This window comes from Leuciscus leuciscus (assembly GCF_965113295.1).
Source record: "Leuciscus leuciscus genome assembly, chromosome: 9".
In the NCBI taxonomy this organism is placed as follows: domain Eukaryota; kingdom Metazoa; phylum Chordata; class Actinopteri; order Cypriniformes; family Leuciscidae; genus Leuciscus; species Leuciscus leuciscus.
Genome location: NC_138733.1, coordinates 29,730,194 through 29,749,756, shown reverse-complemented (window position 1 = coordinate 29,749,756; position 19,563 = coordinate 29,730,194). Strand labels below are relative to the sequence as shown.

General features: G+C 42.7%; 1 protein-coding gene and 1 long non-coding RNA gene across 5 annotated transcripts in view; one reads left to right on the top strand and one right to left on the bottom strand.

The window, feature by feature from the left end:
• The window catches only part of LOC309505499 (uncharacterized protein), a 35,217-nt gene extending 18,260 nt beyond the window's left edge, over positions 1 to 16,957 (bottom strand). Inside the window, exon 1 of one of the 4 annotated variants that reach the window (XM_082178887.1) lies at positions 16,939 to 16,957. Coding sequence is in view for 1 of the 4 variants with exons in the window: in XM_082178888.1 (XP_082035014.1) it covers positions 147 to 165 (19 nt within the window). In the remaining 3 variants the exon portion in view is untranslated. Of the gene's footprint in view, positions 1 to 105; positions 576 to 16,938 lie in introns of those variants that run through there. The other 3 variants (XM_082178888.1, XM_082178886.1, XM_082178885.1) reach the window with 3 other exon arrangements.
• LOC309505519 overlaps positions 1 to 19,563 on the top strand; it is a 259,401-nt gene that overhangs the window by 33,178 nt on the left and 206,660 nt on the right. The window lies entirely within an intron of this gene.

Below are 19,563 nucleotides of genomic sequence, written 5' to 3'. Positions count from 1 at the left end.
TCACATGATTTAAAGGTGCTGTATGTATCTTTTTTTACTTTACTAAAGCATAAAAATACTATAATATGTTTGCAGATATTTAGAAAACATGCTAAGTTCACATACTTGTGTCTCTGAAAAACACTTCTACAGCCAGTTTTTTTTACGTTCCGTGTTTCTTTCCATGAGCTCATATCATTCATGAGTTAAATGAAGGACTGGAATGAGGCATCCCGAAAAATAAATCTAACAGTGTCCTCAAAAAGTAACAGAACTTAAACCTCATGTTTATTTGCAACACTTGGCTGCCCTTTTTTCACACCTCTTTTCACTGCAACTGCCGAGGCAAGCCGCATCCGCAACTGTAACAAAGCCTGAAATGTGTTGCAACACATATAATGACACGTGTTTAGGACATATAGGGACTGTCAACAAAGTGCATGAAAGAGAGTAAACGGTCAGTGGATCCCCATCTGATTTCTTTTCAAAGTTAAAGGTACACTATAAAATAATATAAAATATAAACACTATAGGCTTACAATAGTGAATCAGGGTAAGACAAAAACACGTTCTGGAAGAAAGATTGATGATATATTGACTCATTATTTGTACTTTTGTAGTGTAGGCTACTTTTATACTGTACCTTGAAACAAACAGACACACATAACGCTTACTGGCAGAGTTAATCATGTAACAAATATTGTTAAAAATAGTAAAAGTAGTAATTATATATATTCAAGTTATTATATGGCTTTATTACTATTAATAAAATGTATTAATAAATAAAACAATAAAAAAAAAATCCTAAATTCAAAGTAGGCTATAAAAAATTGGTCTATTTCAGGTCCTTGTTTCTGGTTCCAAGAAAAAACATTTAGATGTTTGTTTTATTCACAGAATCATAACACAACACCTGCTATTAAAAGATACTTGTCAGAATCTGAGAAATTAACTGATTTAACGTTAATCACTTTTTCTTCTCAGGAAACTTCGAGACATACAGTCTCATTTCCCTTTTTTCTTTTCTGTGCACAGTACTTCTTTATTCATTTGGTCATGTGACTGTGTCTGTGACAAACTTTAGAGTGGTGTCGGAGGGTGAGTGGTTGATATCACTTGATATAATAAAATATATGTTTATTCATTTAAAAATGCTGAACAAAAGTTTTTTTTTTTTAAAGCAGCAGCTTATTCTAAAAAAAGTCCTTTGATTAATCATAACTTTTTATTTAAGAAAATTGGCACACAAGAGAACAGACGCACATTAAGTTTTATATTAATACCATTATTAAAAACCAGTATGCGTAGATGAGTATAGTCAATTAAAAATATGCAGAAATATGTGTGAAATGTTTAGGGGAAAAACTGTATTCTGATTATCTTTTTATGAAAATGTGGTAATTGTGACTTATTACAAATGATACTCTATCTTGTAAATTCATTTTCTTAACATTAAGAAAGCAGTGTTGTAGAGGACTTTTTCTGACTGAAAATTAGCAGCTATGAAAAGATAATGACATCATCCATCATGAACTTCGGTCTCTTAATGCCTGGAACAAATACAAATTAGTTATAAATGATATACATAAGTGATGCTTATCTATAATATAATATAATATAATATAATATAATATAATATAATATAATATAATATAATATAATATAATATAATACAATAATTGAATGTAACTCCCTCTGAAAATGTATACAAATAAATCATCAAGGTGCTGATTGTTTTAAATGCTATATTTATTTATGGTTATGTAATGTTCTCACACGTTATGTTCTCACACATACATGTTTGGATAAAAGTGTCTGCCAAATGCATAAATGTAAAAGTAATATACTAAATGAGTATGATTTTTGCTCACTGAGGTGCATGGTGAGAAAAAAAAATCACAAAAAGTCACATAATGTTTGTATTTATCATTGCAACCATTTAGCTAAAGTTCAGAATTCTTGAAGCGGTATTGCTAATTTTAACACTTTGCTCATTTACAGATTTACTTTAGGCCTCGAGAGACTCAAATGCGGTTAACAATCCTAATACATAATTGGTAATGGCATATAGATTTGAATTAAGTCTTGATTCCTGACACTGTATGTATTGGTTCTGTGAAGAGAGAAGTTTTATTTAATGCATAGGCTACTTTATTACTGCAGAGAAAATATGTATAAATTTTTTTTATGATGTATGTGTGCATATGTTTTAATGTTAAAATACTAGTTTCAACAGTTCAATAAACAAAAAGCTAATATTGAGTAACCTGTGAATGAATCTGTGTTTCGAACGACTCGCTGACTCTCTCATAAAAACAGTCACTTGTCGCCACCTACTGGTGTAACTAGTTAATACCAACTCCAATAAAAGTTTTCTATATTGTAAGTTCCCTATCACTCAGCCACGTTCACCGTTACGTCAGAACTGAACTGACGAATGGGGATCTCGCCTGAGAGCTCAATCTCCTTCAAGTGGTAACAGAACAAGTTCTCAATGGACAATGGAACCACTCCAATGCCACGGGAATACAAGGACGCATGCAGCTTATGCACATCAAACAGCTTACAAACAACTTCAGCGCAGCGCTGTTTTTGATATTCTCTCCTTAGATGAAGCAAAAAAGCCATTTATCACCTTTAAAACTGTCCTCATGCAAACTCATGATGTGTCAGTATATTAAGAACACTTTCAGTCTGCCCCTTTCTCTGAGAGAAGAGAGAGTGCGACGAGAAGAGAGGCTTACCTCTGAATCCCGGATGGTTGGTGAAGAAACTTTTTAGTGACATATTTAGAGCAATGAATGTGAGTGTGATTCAGCAGAGACTGAATCGCTTCCTTAGAATTCATAGGGCTTGCAGAAAACAATGCATTTGTAGTGCGGGAAAGGGAATTGGGGCCTTGTTATGGAGGAGGGAAGGAAAATATAGCCTCCAAAACACCCACGTGATGCAAGACAAATGTCTCTCATTTTTTTATTAATATGACCTATATATTACTTAAAGGAATAGTTCACACAAAGATGAAGGCCCTGTCCACACGGAGACGCGTTTCGCTGTATACGTATACATTTTTTATCGTATTGGTGTTTCGTCCACACGGATCCGGCGTTTTCGGAGACTGAAACCGCTATTTTTTGAAACCGGGTCCCAAGGTGGATAAATCTGAAAACGTACTCGGTTACTAACGTAACCTCGGTTCTCTCTAGAAGAGGGAACGAGTACTGCGTAAGATATCTTACGCTAGGGGAAAATCCTTTTCCGCGAGATATTGAAGCCAAAAATTATCCTTAATTTTGTAATAATGCAAAACGCGTTGCAGCAGCAATGCAGACATAGGCGAGACAGCTCGCGCGCCTATTGGCTGCTCTGCGGCAACTGCAGCAGCCTATCGAGCGAGGCCTGGCGTGACGTCAGACCCAATCAGGGCACTTCGCGCCCGCTGCGTCACGTCCCGCCGAAATGGGCGTGGTCTAGGCCTATAAATATCGCTCGCAGGCAGCTATTATCTGGTTTTTCATCATCGAAGCAACCAGAGCGTGTGCATGCACGGCAAGATACGCAGTACTCGTTCCCTCTTCTAGAGAGAACCGAGGTTACGTTAGTAACCGAGTACGTTCTCTTACGAGAGGTCTCTCGTACTGCGTAAGATATCTTACGCTAGGGGACCCAGTGTAAAACGCCGTGCATGCTGAGATCTGACACCAAAGACCCAAGGGCGAAAGCCCGGGGTACATATAGTGCACAATCACTCAGTGAACTCATAGAGAGTCCGGGGAGAAGGAGGGGTGCAGCCTCACTTTTCCACATAAAGTAGCGTCGAAGGGACGCAAATTTCATCATACAGACAGGGCGGGGTACGGCCTGAACTGATGGGAAAAAATGTGGGTCTTACACAGTTTGCCCAGCTTTAAACTGTCGAAAATTGAGCTGTGCTCAGTAAACGCAGCATTCTGAGCTGAACGCATCAGGTCAGATAATACTGGTAGTTTAGACCGACAGCAGCCTGGCCTGCAGGGCGGGAACCTCTAGGTTATAAAACCTTATAAATGTAGACGGGGAGGCCCAGCCTGCCGCCATACAAATATCTTGCAAGGCAATCCCACTTGACCAAGCCCACGAAGAGGCCATGCCTCTTGTGGAATGCGCTCTGACACCCAAAGGGCACTGCATGCCCTTGGAGGCGTATGCCAGCGCTATAGCATCAACTATCCATCTGGATAGGCTCTGTTTCGACGCGGCTAGTCCCTTAGAACATCCGCTAAACGAAACAAAGAGCTGTTCCGTCTGTCTGAAAACAGACGAGCGAGACACATAAGCTCGTAATGCCCTGACTGGGCAAAGGAGGCTCGCGTCTCTTTCCTCATCAGGGACCGGTAGGGCTGACAGAGAGATAATCTGCGCCCTAAACGGTGTGTTGAGGGATTTTGGAACATAACCGTGCTTAGGTTTGAGTATAACTTTTGAGTCATTGGGCTCTCACAGAGAGCGCGTGCAGATCCCCTATGCGCTTCACCGAAGCGAGAGCCAGCAAAAACACAGTTTTGAAAGACAGGTGTTTCAAATCGATTGACTGTAAAGGCTCAAATGGCGCACCTTTCATGGCTTCCAGAACCGTAGAAAGGTCCCATACGGGGACTGAGGGAGGTCTGGGAGGATTCAGTCTCTTAGCTCCTTTAAGGAAGCGGATGACTAAATCGTTCCTTCCTATTGACTGACCAAGCGTTGTTTCTGAGAACGCTGCTATAGCCGCCACATAAACTTTGAGCGTGGAGGGGGCCCTGCCCCCATCCAACAGCTCTTGTAGGAAGGAAAGCACCTCCGTCACATCACAATTTGTGGGTGACACACCACGGGCTGTGCACCAGCCCGAAAACACTGACCATTTTGAAGAATAGAGTCGTCTTGTAGACGGAGCTCTAGCCTGCGTGATCGTGTTTAATACTCCTTTAGGGAGTCCAACATGTACCCGTTGATGGCCCAGACATGAAGGGACCATAGATCCGGGTGAGGATGCCAGATCGAGCCGCGGGCCTGTGAGAGGAGATCTCTCCTCACTGGTACTGGCCACGGGGCAGTACTTGCTAACTGCATCACGACTGGGAACCAAGGTTGGTTTTTCCAGAACGGTGCTACCAGCAGTACTGAGCATCCTTCTTCCCTGATCCGTTCTATCACCTGAGGCAGGAGAGAGACGGGGGGAAAAGCATAGAGCGGGCGGCGGGGCCACACATGGGACAGCGCGCTCCTGCTCTTGGAGAAAAATTCTTGACAGTGAGCGTTTTCTTGAGACGCAAACAGGTCCACTTCCGCTCTGCCGAATTTCTTCCACAGCAGTTGGACTGTCTGTGGGTGTAGGGACCATTCGCCTGCCGGAACATTGTTCCTGGACAGTCTGTCTGGTCCTATATTCATGATCCCTGGCACGTGCGCTGCTCTGAGCGAGCGCAGGTTGCACTGAGCCCATACCAGGAGGCGTTCTGCCAGCCTGTACAGTTTCTCGGATCTGATGCCGCCCTGGCGATTTATGTAGGATACCACAGACATGTTGTCCGAACGGACCAAGACGTGGTGACCTTTTATTTGGGGACAAAAGCGCGTCAGCGCGTTGTCTACTGCCAGCATTTCGAGGCAGTTTATGTGCAGGAGCTTCTCCCGTTCTGACCACTGGCCGAAGAACGGTCTGCCCTCGAGCAGCGCTCCCCATCCCGAGGTGGACGCGTCCGTGGACACCACTTTCACCCTCGAGGAAGTCCCCAGGCTTACACCTGATTGGTACCAGTCGTTCACTTTCCAGGGTTTCAGAGCTGTAACGCATTTCTGATTGACCCTGAGGCGAAGCAAACCGGGTGCCCACGCTTTGCGAGGGACTCGCGCTTTCAGCCAAAACTGCAGCGGGCGCATGCGGAGCAGACCCAGCTGGAGTACTGACGATGCTGAGGCCATGAGACCTAGCATCTTCTGAAATCTTTTGAGCGGGACAGACGCGCCGCAGCGAAAAGAGTTCGCTGTGCGTCGAATGTCTACCGCGCGCTGTTGTGATAGTCGCGCTATCATGGATAGTGAGTCCAGTTCTGTGCCCAGGAAAGATATTTTCTGACTGGGTGACAGGGAGCTCTTCGCCCAATTGACACTCAGACCCAAATCCTCGAGGTGATCGAGTAAAATGGTCGTGTGTTCTATGAGCACTGCGCGAGATTGCGCTAGAATCAGCCAATCGTCCAAATAATTCAGCACTCGCATGCCTCTCATTCTGAGGGGTGCGAGCGCCGCGTCCATGCACTTCGTAAATGTACGGGGTGCTAGGGACAAACCGAACGGCAGGACTGTGTACTGATATGCCTGGCCCTCGAAGGCGAATCTCAAAAATCGCCTGTGACGTGACGCTATCTGTATTTGAAAATACGCGTCTTTCAGATCTATTGACACAAACCAATCTCCTTGGCGAATCTGCACAAGGATTTGCCTGGTCGTGAGCATCCTGAACTGTCGCTTCACAAGCACTTTGTTCAGTTGCCTTAGATCTAGTATGGGTCTGAGACCCCCGTCTTTTTTCGGTACCAGGAAGTATCTGCTGTATAGCCCTCCCTCGCTCTGATCTTGAGAGAGAGGTTCTATGGCCCCTTTTCTCAATAGTTTCGTCACTTCGGCTCGAAGTAGATGTGCTACTTCTGTTTTTACCGTGGTCTCGACGCGCGCCACATAGCGGCGAGGGCGTCGGCGAAACTGCAGCGAATAGCCTCTTTTTATAATGTTCAGCACCCACTTCGAAACCCCGGGTAGCTTTGCCCATGCGTCTGCATGGATAGCTAGGGGTCGAATACGAAGCGCGCTCCGCTCGCTCAGCGATGGAGAAGCTTCTGTGTGCTGTAACACAAGCGTGTCGCTCGTGACATTTGAGGCATGGGGCGCGCTGATGACAGCGGGCAGATTGCCCGCGCTCGACTCCTCTACGGTGGTTAACCGCGAGGGGGAGGGCTGGGCGGTTCCCGTGGGAACTGTCATGTCTATGTGTGGATGTGGGCGCGGGACAGCGGGCACATTTATCACACCGAAAACATCGTTCGCTTGCGTGAAGCGAGTGCACGTTGGTTTCGTTTTTACAGAAACCGTGAGACATGCATAACGTGGTGTTAGTGGGCACTGGGTAGTGGGCACATTCACCATGTTTGAAGCGCAACCGACCTGAGTCGGTTTTATGTGCGCGAGCCCTGTGTGACAGGCTGTGCTTATGTGTAGGGATGGGCACTGGGCAGTGGGCATTCTTACTACACATGAAACACCATCGGCCGTGGCCGGGACACCAGAAAATACGCTCTTTTGGGGATTTATCTGGGTAGCCGTGAAAACGGCATTTGTGTGCAGGCAAGCGGGTGACAGAACCGACTTGTTGGCTGCAGAAAACACTGGAACAGTCACATTTTCTGGAACTGGACGAGCGAATAGCTTTGGTGTGAGTCCGGCCGCAGCGGGACTGGAACACCGTCGTTTTCCTAGCTGTGCTAGGACGACTTCGGGGCCTCGGGCTTCACTGTAACCTTAGGTCGCGAGCCGCGTCCTGCGGGGCGGCGACCGGATGAGCGGGAGCGCGGTCTCGCGCTTCTGGCCTGGCGGCGCTGTGAAGTGGAGGCAGTGGACGGTGGCTGTGGCTGTGAGCTCTGAGCAGACGGTTTCGCACGGCCTGCTGCAGAGCTGGAGCGCTTCGGGAGGAAGTGCTTCATAGCCTGAGACGCTTTCTGTACCTCTGCGAATCTCTCCGCGAAATCTTTGACGGAGGATCCGAAGAGGCCTGTGGCGGAAAGCGGGGCGTCGAGGAACGCGGTGCGCTCAGACTCGGCCATTTCCGAGAGCGTCAGCCATAGATGTCTCTCAGACACGGTGAGAGAAGCCATAGTCCGTCCAATGGCTTGCGCTGCGGACTTAGTAGCACGAAGAGCGAGGTCCGTGGCACTCCTTAAGTCCGGCACGCAGATCGCGTCAGGTCTTTCCTCATCCAGCTTACGGAGGAGATCGGCCTGGAAGATCTGGAGCGTTGCCATGGTGTGCAACGCTGACGCAGCTTGCCCGGCGGCGGAGAAAGCGCGGTGGAGCAAGCTCGACGTCGTACGGCAAGCTTTAGAGGGTAGGGCCGGCTTAGCGCGCCGTCCAGCGGAGGGCGGGCATAAGTGGGCCGCTATCGCCTCTTCAACCGGCGGCAGCGAGAGGTATCCTTTGTTCTTGGCATCGTCAACGGCGGAGAATGCCAAAGAAACAGCAGGACGCACTCTAGCAGAATAGGGGGCGCTCCAGGACTTGGCGACTTCTTCGTGTAACTCAGGAAGAAAAGGCGCCGGTCTGGACACAGGTGAAGCGCGCTCCCCAGGCAGGAAAAATCCATCCAGCCGGTTGTGAGTGGGCTGCTCAGGCGAAGACCACTCGAGGCCGAGGCTCACCGCGGCCTGTGCGAGTACTCGCATGAGTTCCGTCTCGATGGAAGCTCTCTTGCCTGACGAAGTGCGGGCAGGGGGCGCGGGGTCCTCAGAGCCCGCCCAATCCTCACTGCCTGACGCCAGGATAGAGCAGGAATCATCCTCTCCCAGCAGGGCTTCCTCATCCGCGATATCAACGGAAGCGGCGGCAGACGGCGGCCGCTGTCCGTCAGGAAGCGAAACAGAAGAAGCCGGGGAAGCAAGCGGGCGAACCGGCGAGCTTTGGCGGCTGAGGGAGGGTTCCGGGGCCCGCTGGGCACGGCGCTTTTTACGGCGCGACGCCGCGGCGGGCGGGGGAGCAGTCTCGGTGAAGACGGCTAGGCGAGTCCTCAGAGTCGCCATTGCCATCAGCTCGCAGTGAGGGCATCCGCCGTCAGCGAGCGCGAGAGCTGCATGTTCCTCACCCAGGCAGGAAACGCAGATCACGTGGCGGTCCCCGTCGCTGAGTGTGGCTCTGCACGAGCCGCAGGAAGGCATCTTTAAAAAGACGCTAGCTCTTTTAGAAATGTGTGTCGCGGCGGCGACACACACACACAGAAATACAGTGCAATAAAGAGAAGGATATAAGCGCCGGAAAGCGCAGCAGGAAGGCAGGAAGGCGGCGCGGCCAGCGACTTCAGTGACTCGTCCCGCTGAAGGTGCTCTCTCTCGACGGCGCGGCTTCTAATCCAGCTCCAGCGATGCGTGTGCTTCGCTTGAAGGATGAAAAATCAGATAATAGCTGCCTGCGAGCGATATTTATAGGCCTAGACCACGCCCATTTCGGCGGGACGTGACGCAGCGGGCGCGAAGTGCCCTGATTGGGTCTGACGTCACGCCAGGCCTCGCTCGATAGGCTGCTGCAGTTGCCGCAGAGCAGCCAATAGGCGCGCGAGCTGTCTCGCCTATGTCTGCATTGCTGCTGCAACGCGTTTTGCATTATTACAAAATTAAGGATAATTTTTGGCTTCAATATCTCGCGGAAAAGGATTTTCCCCTAGCGTAAGATATCTTACGCAGTACGAGAGACCTCTCGTAAGAGAACGCCGCCCTTGCGTTTTCGTGTGTACGGCCAATCCGTATATTTTGCGAAACGATGATGTCATCACACCAAGTGTGAACTAGTCAGACACCGTTAAGTCACAGCAACTACATTTATGGTTTTTCATATTGTTCAACAAAGTTCTTGATTAAAAAAGAAAAAAGAAAAAAAGAAGCTACTGTGCCTAATATGATTGTTGTATACAGCGCGCAAGGTTTATGCGCGAGCTCCAAGTCTTCTTCTCCGTTTTTAGTGTATGTCTGAGGCAGAATTACAGCGCCACATACTGGTCTGGCATGTATACTACATCGTTTTGAGTCGGTTTCAGTGGTTTCGTGTGTACGCAGATATTTCTTGAGACGACGCCGTGTTTACGTTTTTTTTTTTTTTTACGAAAAAAAAAAATATCGGATAGGGAAAGCTCTGGCTTCGTGTGGATGTGGCCGAAGATTCTGTCATCATTTACACACCCTCATGATGATTTAAACCTGTATGATGGTCTTTTTCACATGGAAGACAAAAAGAGTAATTTAGCAGAGTCAAATTTATCACTAGTCAGTTAGGACAATTAGTAGATGCAGACATTAAATATGCATGATTTACGAATAATCAAATGTTTCGTTCGATTAACAAAGTTGTTACTGGCAGGAGACTGCGGCCCATCAAGACTAAAACCTCACGCCACAAAAACAGTTTCTATCCATCGGCAACTGGCCTCATCAACACTGTTTCATACACGTTACATTAATCACATTAGTCTGCTATACTCAGAGGTGGGTAGAGTACCCAAAAACTGTACTCAAGTAAAAGTACAAGTACTTATAGAAATATTTACTCAAAGTAAAAGTAAAAGTAATAATCTTAATAGTTACTTGAGTAAGAGTAAAAAAGTATCCAATGAAAAAACTACTCAAGTAGCGAGTAACTTACTTCGGATCATATAGGGCAGGCCTCTATTTTATATATATATTTCATTTATATATTTCATTTATATATATATATATATATATATATATATATATATATATATATATATATATATATATATACATACAGTATATATATATGAAGACTTCAGATGCAAAAGCCTCTGAGTGCCATCTGAAACTTTCTTCTAAAACAAGCATTTTTATCAAGCTTGTATATTTAAGTTCAGTAATTTCACTTTAATGACAATTAATAGGTACTTTTCATTGCCATTTAAAGGGACACTTCACCCATTTGCATTAAGCTTTGTATTGTTAGAAACCCAGTCATATATTATAATAAACGTGGATTTTTCATTAATTTTTCCCTGAGATGGGAGAAATAAGGATTTAAGTGTTTTACTTCCTGCTTATTATGACGTAAAAATCATCAATTTGCGTCATAATAAGCAGGAAGTCACATTTCATTGAAAAGTATAGAGACTTCAAACACTAGCTCCTCATTATTCCAGGGGGCGGGACCCGCTCACGCTACAGGCCTATTACAGATCAGTGGGTGGGACTTCACTTTCTGAAACTAAAAGTAATATCCTCCATCTTGTTTGGAAGCTAAGCTAACAGCCACTGTGGAGCCAGCTGTGAAGATATGACAATAGCGGAGGGTAACGTTACTCAAAATGATGTAGAAGAAGAGGATTTCGGAAGTCTGATGCTCGAATCAGGTGTTTGTGGCTACCTTTACAAGCCGCATAGCGAAGAGCAGCCGAGGCAGAAGACCTGCCTGTCGCGGACGAGAAGCCCAGACTGGCTCGAGCTGGGGGCTGACTGGTGGCGCCGGTGATCTCACTATGCAACTACGAACACAGAGATAGAGTCCGTCTGCTGCGAAGAATTTAAACGATGCCAATTTCTCCTGGACGAAATCTCAGAATCAGACGAGGACACGGACGTTTGTGTTGTGAACCATCCTAGTTTCGCACCGCATCTGACTGAACATCCCGGTAACGTTACCATGCAATAATTCACCACTTCGAAAGAAATACAAATGAGGAGTAATTCACTAATGAGTTCGCCAACTAACTAACGTTAGACATCTCCGGTGGTTAGCTAGCCTTATAGACGGATGAGTGATTCATATGCTGTTCTGGATTAGTGGGAGTGGCTTGCGCATCTGTGCAATGTGGTGCATTGTGGGAGTTGTTGTCTTTCATACAAATGCGTCCTGAAGTTACTTTCTTTTTTTCCTCAGTCAAGAAGGCACCAAATTCAAAATTTATTTTACATTTCGACTACATATATGACCCACTTTCAATAAAGATCAATGTTCCCATGGGTGAAATGCTCCTTTAAGTGAAATAACTGAACATAAACATACAAACTTGATAAAAATGCTCTTTTAGAAGAAAATTTCAGATGGTACTTAGAGGCTTTTGCATCTGAAGTCGTCATATATATATATATAAAATCAGTGTTGTAGTCGAGTCACCAATTGTCGAGTCCGAGTCAAGTCTCGAGTCCCCGTGTTCGAGTCCGAGTCCAAGTCCGAGTCACCAAAGAAGAGACCGAGTCGAGTCCGAGTCGAGTCACCATTACCTGAGTCCGAGTCGAGTCTCGAGTCCCCAGTGTTCGAGTCCGAGTCGAGTCATCAAGGTTGAGTCTGTGTTATATTTCAAGACTGCCAACATTTCTCTACTCTAACTCTGGCACCTTTAAAGAGCTGATATAATTATAAAAGAGGGTCTACATTAAACAAAAATGACACCACTGTGTTGACAATTATAAATAATAAATACAATATAAATAAATATAAATAAAAAATTTGATTTCAATAATGTAGGCTATTAGTAGGCTAAATGTTGAAATTAACATTAACAATGCTGTAGAAGTGCAGTTTATTAATAGTAGCCTAAATGTTAACTAATGTAGTTAACTAGAGTTTAATAAATGGAACATATTGTAAAGTGTTACCGATTTGTTATACACCGATTCAGACGTCTCGTGAGTTCGTTGTTGGACAGATGGTCAGTTGTTTTAACCATTCATTAAAGTGAATCGTTCAAAGGAGTCATTAGTTCGCGAATCGGACGTGTCATTAATGAACGTGTAGCCTATACGTTAGGGTGTAGCCTATACGTGCCGCCTTGTGTGATTATCTCGGCAGTTTAGGACAGGACAAGATTTGTGTCAACACAGAAAACATTTCATCACTAGATAGGTCTTTTCGTTTATTGAAATTGTGGCTAATGTCAGCTGAATGTGCGGAACGCTTTTCAGAGAAGATAAGGCAAACGTTTTTTGTTTTTTTTTTCAGCACAATTCACACCTCGCGGTAATTCAGGAGAAAAAAATCTCTGAATGATCTACGTGAAACTTCGGTCTTCCGACCTTTTACTATCGTGTCAATTGATTTTGATTAATATGCGTGAGGAGGGAGCACCGCTCGTGTTGTTTGAAGACGGTGAGAGCGCGCGCGCGGCTGGGGCTTTCTCTCTGCTCGTTCATATATGCAGGAAAAAAAAGAGATCCCGTCCGGTCTTGGAGCCCAAAACAGGAAAAGTGTAACATCTTATATAAAATTTTAAATCCTATTTAGTCAGAAACTTCATCCAACGTCATTCATTTGATGAATGCTCAAGTCCGATTTTATATCCTCGAGTCCGAGTCCAAGAACGAGTCATCAGTCCGCGAGTCCAAGTCAAGTCACGAGTCCTGAGAATAGAGTCTCGAGTCGGACTCGAGTCCAGAGAATAGGGACTCGAGTCGGACTCGAGTCCGAGTCCAGGACTCGAGTACTCCATCACTGTGCAGCACTCACTAATTCACTACAGAGATTCTCTCTGTAAAGAGAACCAGGAAGAAGTTCAGCACAAGTGTTGATGTGACGGTGCGTCAGCGGTGGTCGCCTTCCTCTGAGAACTTGGTCGCTGTTCAGTCTTCTAAAAGAGTATTTTTTGCAGTCAACCTTTCCCATAGCACATCATCACTAAAAGAGCATCTTTTCCTAAAAGAGTAAACACGTGTGTTTTTCTATGCGGTCGTTACCTGGCCCCGGCTGACAGTCATGCTCACTGTCTTGTATGTCTGGGCTGTAAAGATGCTGAGACAGCGTTCGTAGATGAGTCATGAACCCACTGCGTGAAGATGACCATCGCAATGCTAAGATCAAGACTTGAGTCTTGAAAGAGGTGTAGTCACCTCTGCTATCCCCTAATCTAGTACTTCTGCCCAGCAGAGAGCTACTTTGGTTGATACACAGGGTGATCTGAGGGTTACAGTGGGGGCTTTCCCACCGGATCAATATCCACGATTGTGGCATTTTTCTTAGGGATACCAATTCGTCAGTTCAGTTCTGACGTTACATCGAACGTGACTGACTGAAGGAGGGAACAGAGACATTACGTCCCATCGCCACAATCCCTGTGTCCACCACTGAGGGAGTGGGCACTGGCTTGGCTCCTCAACGAAAATGTTATAAGTGAGTGCTGCACGCTTCCTTATACTGTATACCCGTGGCACGGGGAATGGGTCACGATACAAATCTCACTCGCCAATGTCCAATGGGTTGTTCTGTTACCACTCAAAGGTGATTGGGCTCTCAGGCGAGATTCCAATTCGTCAATTCAGTACTGATGTAACGTCTCCGTTCCCTCCTTCAGGGAACAAGGGTTACATTAGTAACCTAGAAGTTCCTGAACTCATTTCTCTTTCCCCTGTTAGTCGAATCTAGTCTTCTTTTTGACATACTAAAATACCTAGCCTCAGGACCAAATACTAAGATATAAAGATAATTAGGCCTGTCGCGATAATTAAACAACCGTCTGTTCGCGATTATTTGATCTAACCGCGATTGTTTCAGACAATCACGATTATTGCGCTCTTTTATAGGCCTATGGCAAAGGGGGAGTCATGGACCAAAAGAAATAGACAAGCACTAATTAAGTTTTCCAGCAATATATTCAAAGTTATCTGAAGCCATTCCATAGTTTAATGTGAGGGACAGAAGTCTATTTACATCATTAAATTAAAGTTGACGGAAACTCGTCTCCCTTCCTCTGCGGCTGTCAATCATTCTCCATTCAGTGTTCAAACAGCGCGCGCACCTCGTCTGGTTATGGAAGGATGCACGGTAAAACTCTCCAATATGATATATTCACATTATAATGGTTTATCTGTAGATAAAGGGCTGTGGATTTGCATAAAATGACTTTATTTTGCTGGAGTTTATTGCTGTTTTTAAACGACTCGCTACCGTGTGCCTGTTAGATCACACACACCACAAGGACTATAAATTGGCATCAAATGCACAATAACTGGAATTTAAGACTGTGAAGAAACAAATGATCAATAAACTGTTGGACAGATATACACTAGGATTTGTGCGCTCGACATTTCTTCGCTTTGTGCTGTGAACTTTTAAATGCGCACTTGTTGTGCAGCGCTGCACACTGTGACTCCATGTTGCTTTTAGCATATCATTCTGCACCCACGACGCGCATAACACGCTTTGTGCCGCTCTGTTTTGAAGCGTTTCATATTATCATGGTTTTGCGCATTGAAAGATTTTTTTTTTTTTTTTTTTTTTTTTTTCTGTATCTATCATATATCTTGTTGCCCCATTAAAAAGCTGCACAATACATTTAAAATAAGTATAATTTAATTGTATGTTTATGTGTAGTGTAGTGTATATACATATACACTTCTGAATTCTTTACATTCATATATAAATATAAAATTGTTAAATGTATGAATACCTGAATGAATTTTATAGGAGTAATAATAGTAATTAGTTTTTATTAACATGTTTAGATTTTTATAAAATTACTGTGCAGATTTTTTCAAGAATTACTTTTTGCTGCTGATTTATACACTCACTAAGTTTAATAAATAAATTGTCATATATTTAATACATTTATTTAATACTTAAAGGTGTTAACTGTAATCTTACACTGCAAAATAACTTACAAAGGATTCAATTCATCACAATTATTGAATGAATGAAGCACACACAAAAAATGTATGACAAAGCCCTAAAACAGACAATTAATCGGCATAATCGTCAAAGCCCTAAAACAGACAATTAATCGACAAAGTCCTAAAATTGGCAATTAATCGTCAATCAAATTTCAGAATCATGACATGCCTAAAGATAATTAAATAAAGAACATTTCAACTTTGAAAATTTGTACCAAAGTGATATACATACAAGCATAAGATTAATATTGCTATATTTGAGCTTTTAAGATTAATTTATCACTGATAGTTAATGCAAGAAGTGAATGTGTTATGCATACCTCTGTTCAGATCGTTGCATATCAACAGGCTGTCTACAATCAACAATGACAATGTGAGAAACTAAAATGCTCACTGGGCCACGTACACACTCATTCAGTTCAGTTCAGTAATTTAGGTGAATGACAACAGCATTCTACAAACAAATTAACTCCTGGAAAATTGGCAATTTCTCAAGAGAGTGCTCTTGGAAAGCAGACTTAAACTGAGAGCACACTGCATGATTTACAATAGTCCTTTACAATCGTTGCTTGTCAGACTGTACGGACATGATCCCCACCGTAAGCCATGTCAGTAGGATCTCATTTGCCTTTAATGTCAGACTGTATGAGAGTTAAGACTCGGACGAATGCAAGAAGACTCCTCCGGGGGTTTTACAGTAGGCTACATCATCAAGCCGTGACACGTTCGGTGACGCTTAACTGCATTACATGCAGCATTGAAATGGTGGCTAGCAAACAAAAATAATCTCTGGGGGAAAAATGGGGGAAAAAAACAATTGCGTTTTCAGATTCGGTACTTTGCCTCAAAACTTCAGTTAGAGGTAAAATTTGATCGTAATCGTCACTGTCGTTATTCTTGGTGAACGTGTCAAACTAGCGATCAAAGAAATTTTGGCCTAGAATCAGAGAAATCTTATAGGATTCCCAAAATTTGTCTCAGAAGGCCAAATCCTGGCCAAAATCATACAGTGGGCACCCAGCTTTACAAACATAAACAAAACCCGGCTCTGTGGATGGTGGTTTGTTTAAACATTATGAGTTGTTGGCCACTATAAAAGTACTGTAAAAAATAGCAGATACCAAACATGCAAGACACCAGAATGTTCCTGGTTACCACGGTGTCAGTCATCGCATTTTCAAGAGTAAGTTGTGTTCCATACACACACAAAACGATAATTGAGGGGCTTCACCCCTGTATTTAAATGCAGTTGCCACTCCTGAAATGTTGCAGTGTGTGCATGCCCTTAAGAGAAATACATTGATACATAATTCATAATTAATTTTCATATATGAATGTGTTAGCCTAAACCCGATCTCATGGGAAAACATAATTATTTTATGAGGTGTTGATTTCATATGAATTCGTACAATGGCAGTATACGTACAATTTTTACGGGAAAAAAGAAGGAAGGTCCACCCACTCCTAACCCAACCCCTATGGGGGGTAAGCAGATATAGCCACCAATTCGACAAAAAAAAAAAAAAAAAAACCTCCAATTCCCATGAGATTGTGTTGAACATATACACAGGGTTACCTGTGTCGTCTCTTGTATATGATGACTCCAGAAAGTATGCAAGCGAGGAGAAACACAAGTGAGGGCACTAGGTAATAAAGCCCAATAGTCTTCAGTCCAATAGTCGCATCTAGATTTGTATAAAAGAATTAGTCATTATTATTTGTGCTCAACTGAAAACATCATTACGAATGATCCAAAAGTCCCATGAGTGCAAAATGTATTTAATAACACCCACAACAATAGAAAGCATTTCATATATATGCACAGATTACTCACATTCTGCACTTTTGTCATTTGTAGCGGTCACTGTTATGCCACCATGATATATTACAGAACACTCAATATCTGAGCTTTCTGCCTTTACGACACCTGTGCGTGTCAGAGTGATTTTCCACAAGCCGTCTTCGAGATGTTCATTGTCTAAGTGATCAGTTCCTTCTATTCCTTTCAGAATGATGTCTGGTTTGCTGTATGGACACGTGTGGAAAGTCGAACATGCTACTGTAATGGTGTCACCCATCCTTTCACCTCCAAAAATATTGATGCTGGGCTGCCGTGGACTTGCTTCAAATAGCAGAAATGTCATAATAAGGCAACAGACTCATATCAGGATTTAAGAAAATTTGAAGTACAAAGTATTTACATACCATCAACTACAATTGTGGAGGTGACATCATAAAATCTGTAGGTGAGCCATCTAACATTTTCAGGGTCAATCCATGCATATAGATTCTCTCTATGGTGGGAGGGTTCCAGTTTTTTGATCAGCAGACTGCAATCCCAAGTTGAGTTTCCATATAAATCAGTTTTTCCTCTAAACTTCTTAATGACATCATCTTCATGCAAAGGATCATAAACTAAAGGATAACCTATAGAGACCCACTGATACCACACAACTCTACATGGGTCTTTGGGTGGGTTTGATGTGTAAGAGAAAGAACATGGTATAACCAGACAGGAACCTTGGAGACGGTGAATGTCTTTCGGCATTCTCACTTCCCATGCTAAAGTATCAAACAGCAGAACACCTGTGGAAAAAAAGTTGAAGAACATGAGTAAGCATTTAATATAACTGACTATATTTTTTTTCTGTAGATTTGTCTCTTTAAATAAACAGATAAATAGTATAATACTTTTTGTAGTAATGCATTGCCTAATAGATAATAAATACTGCATAAATACATAGTTGTTGTGTTTTGCCTTTTTGCGGCAGACACTGCAATAAATTATACATCATGTACTGTAGCTTATTGAGTACACAATTATATCTTATATGACACACACACAGACACAAATCTTAGCAGATTCATTGAATTTCAGATGCAGTCTTGCTATGTTGCCGCTAATGTACTAGTTAAAGCCCTATGTGGCCCCCAAGCCAAAACCCGTGTCTTTCAAAATGTAGATGAAGTTGAGGATATTATAGTGTCTGTTTATATACATTTTCTCCCTGACAAAATAAAAGGTTTCCTTATGTGTGTAAGAATTTACAAATGTGGTATTTGATTATGGGCTTTATGTAAAATGTATATGTTCCTAGTGTCCGATTTAAAACTAAACTGGAAAAGAAAAGTTGGTAACACTCTAGTTCAGGGTCCAATTCTCACAATTAACTAGTTGCTTATAGCATGCATATTACTAGGATATTGGCTGTATTAGTACTTATAAAGCACACATTACTGCCTTATTCTACATTACCATATTCTACATCCCTAATCCTACCCGATATCTAAACTTAACAACTACCTTACTAACTTAAGTTTTAGTTAAAAGTCATAATTAATAGTAACTATTAACTATGACTTTTAGTTATAACTATTAATAGTTAATAGTGATAATTGGACACTAATCTAAAGTGTGACCGAAAAGTGTATTAAAGATACAGAATTGCACACAAAAAAAAAAAAAAAGAACATGCAAAAAAAAAAAAGAAAAGAAAAAAAGAAAAAAGGGAGGAAACAGACACTGTACCTTTGAAAAGTAAATGAAGATATAGTGGTCCTTTCATGTTCCTGGATCATTACAAAAACAACAATTCAAATGAACTGTATAATTGTTAAAAAATACTAAAATTATTGCATTTCCAGTGTTCAGTTCATCATTGAATAACAATGGACATGTTCCTTTACACTCCTAATAATGAAAACTCGTTAACGCTTTCTATGAAGCCCATGCTTATGATGAATTATAGACCAATTTATACTTATTTATAAGTAAGTACTATTATATAAATACATTTTATAAAGACTCATTAAGACCTACTGCATTATGAGAACAGTTACAGTTCCATTTATATAATTTTTTTATAATTATAAGACATGCATTTGCTTTTTCAATGCGCATGCTCATAATCCAAATACGATTATTGTATGAGACAGTACAAAGTCAATGATACATGCGTCGGAGTACAAAGTCAATTGCGCTGGGTGCAAGATAGGGCCCATCTATAATTCTGCACTGTTTTAATGAAAAAGGCCACGGTTCATACTGATGTCTTTCACTGTGTATTTGTCTCACTCTCTTTCTTTTTCAGCAGACACAGTGAAAACTACAATAAATAAAAAATAATATAATATTCAAAATATGCATTAAGCTAGTCAGTCCTTTAGAAGTCTCTCATGCCAATGTCCGTCAATATGTAGG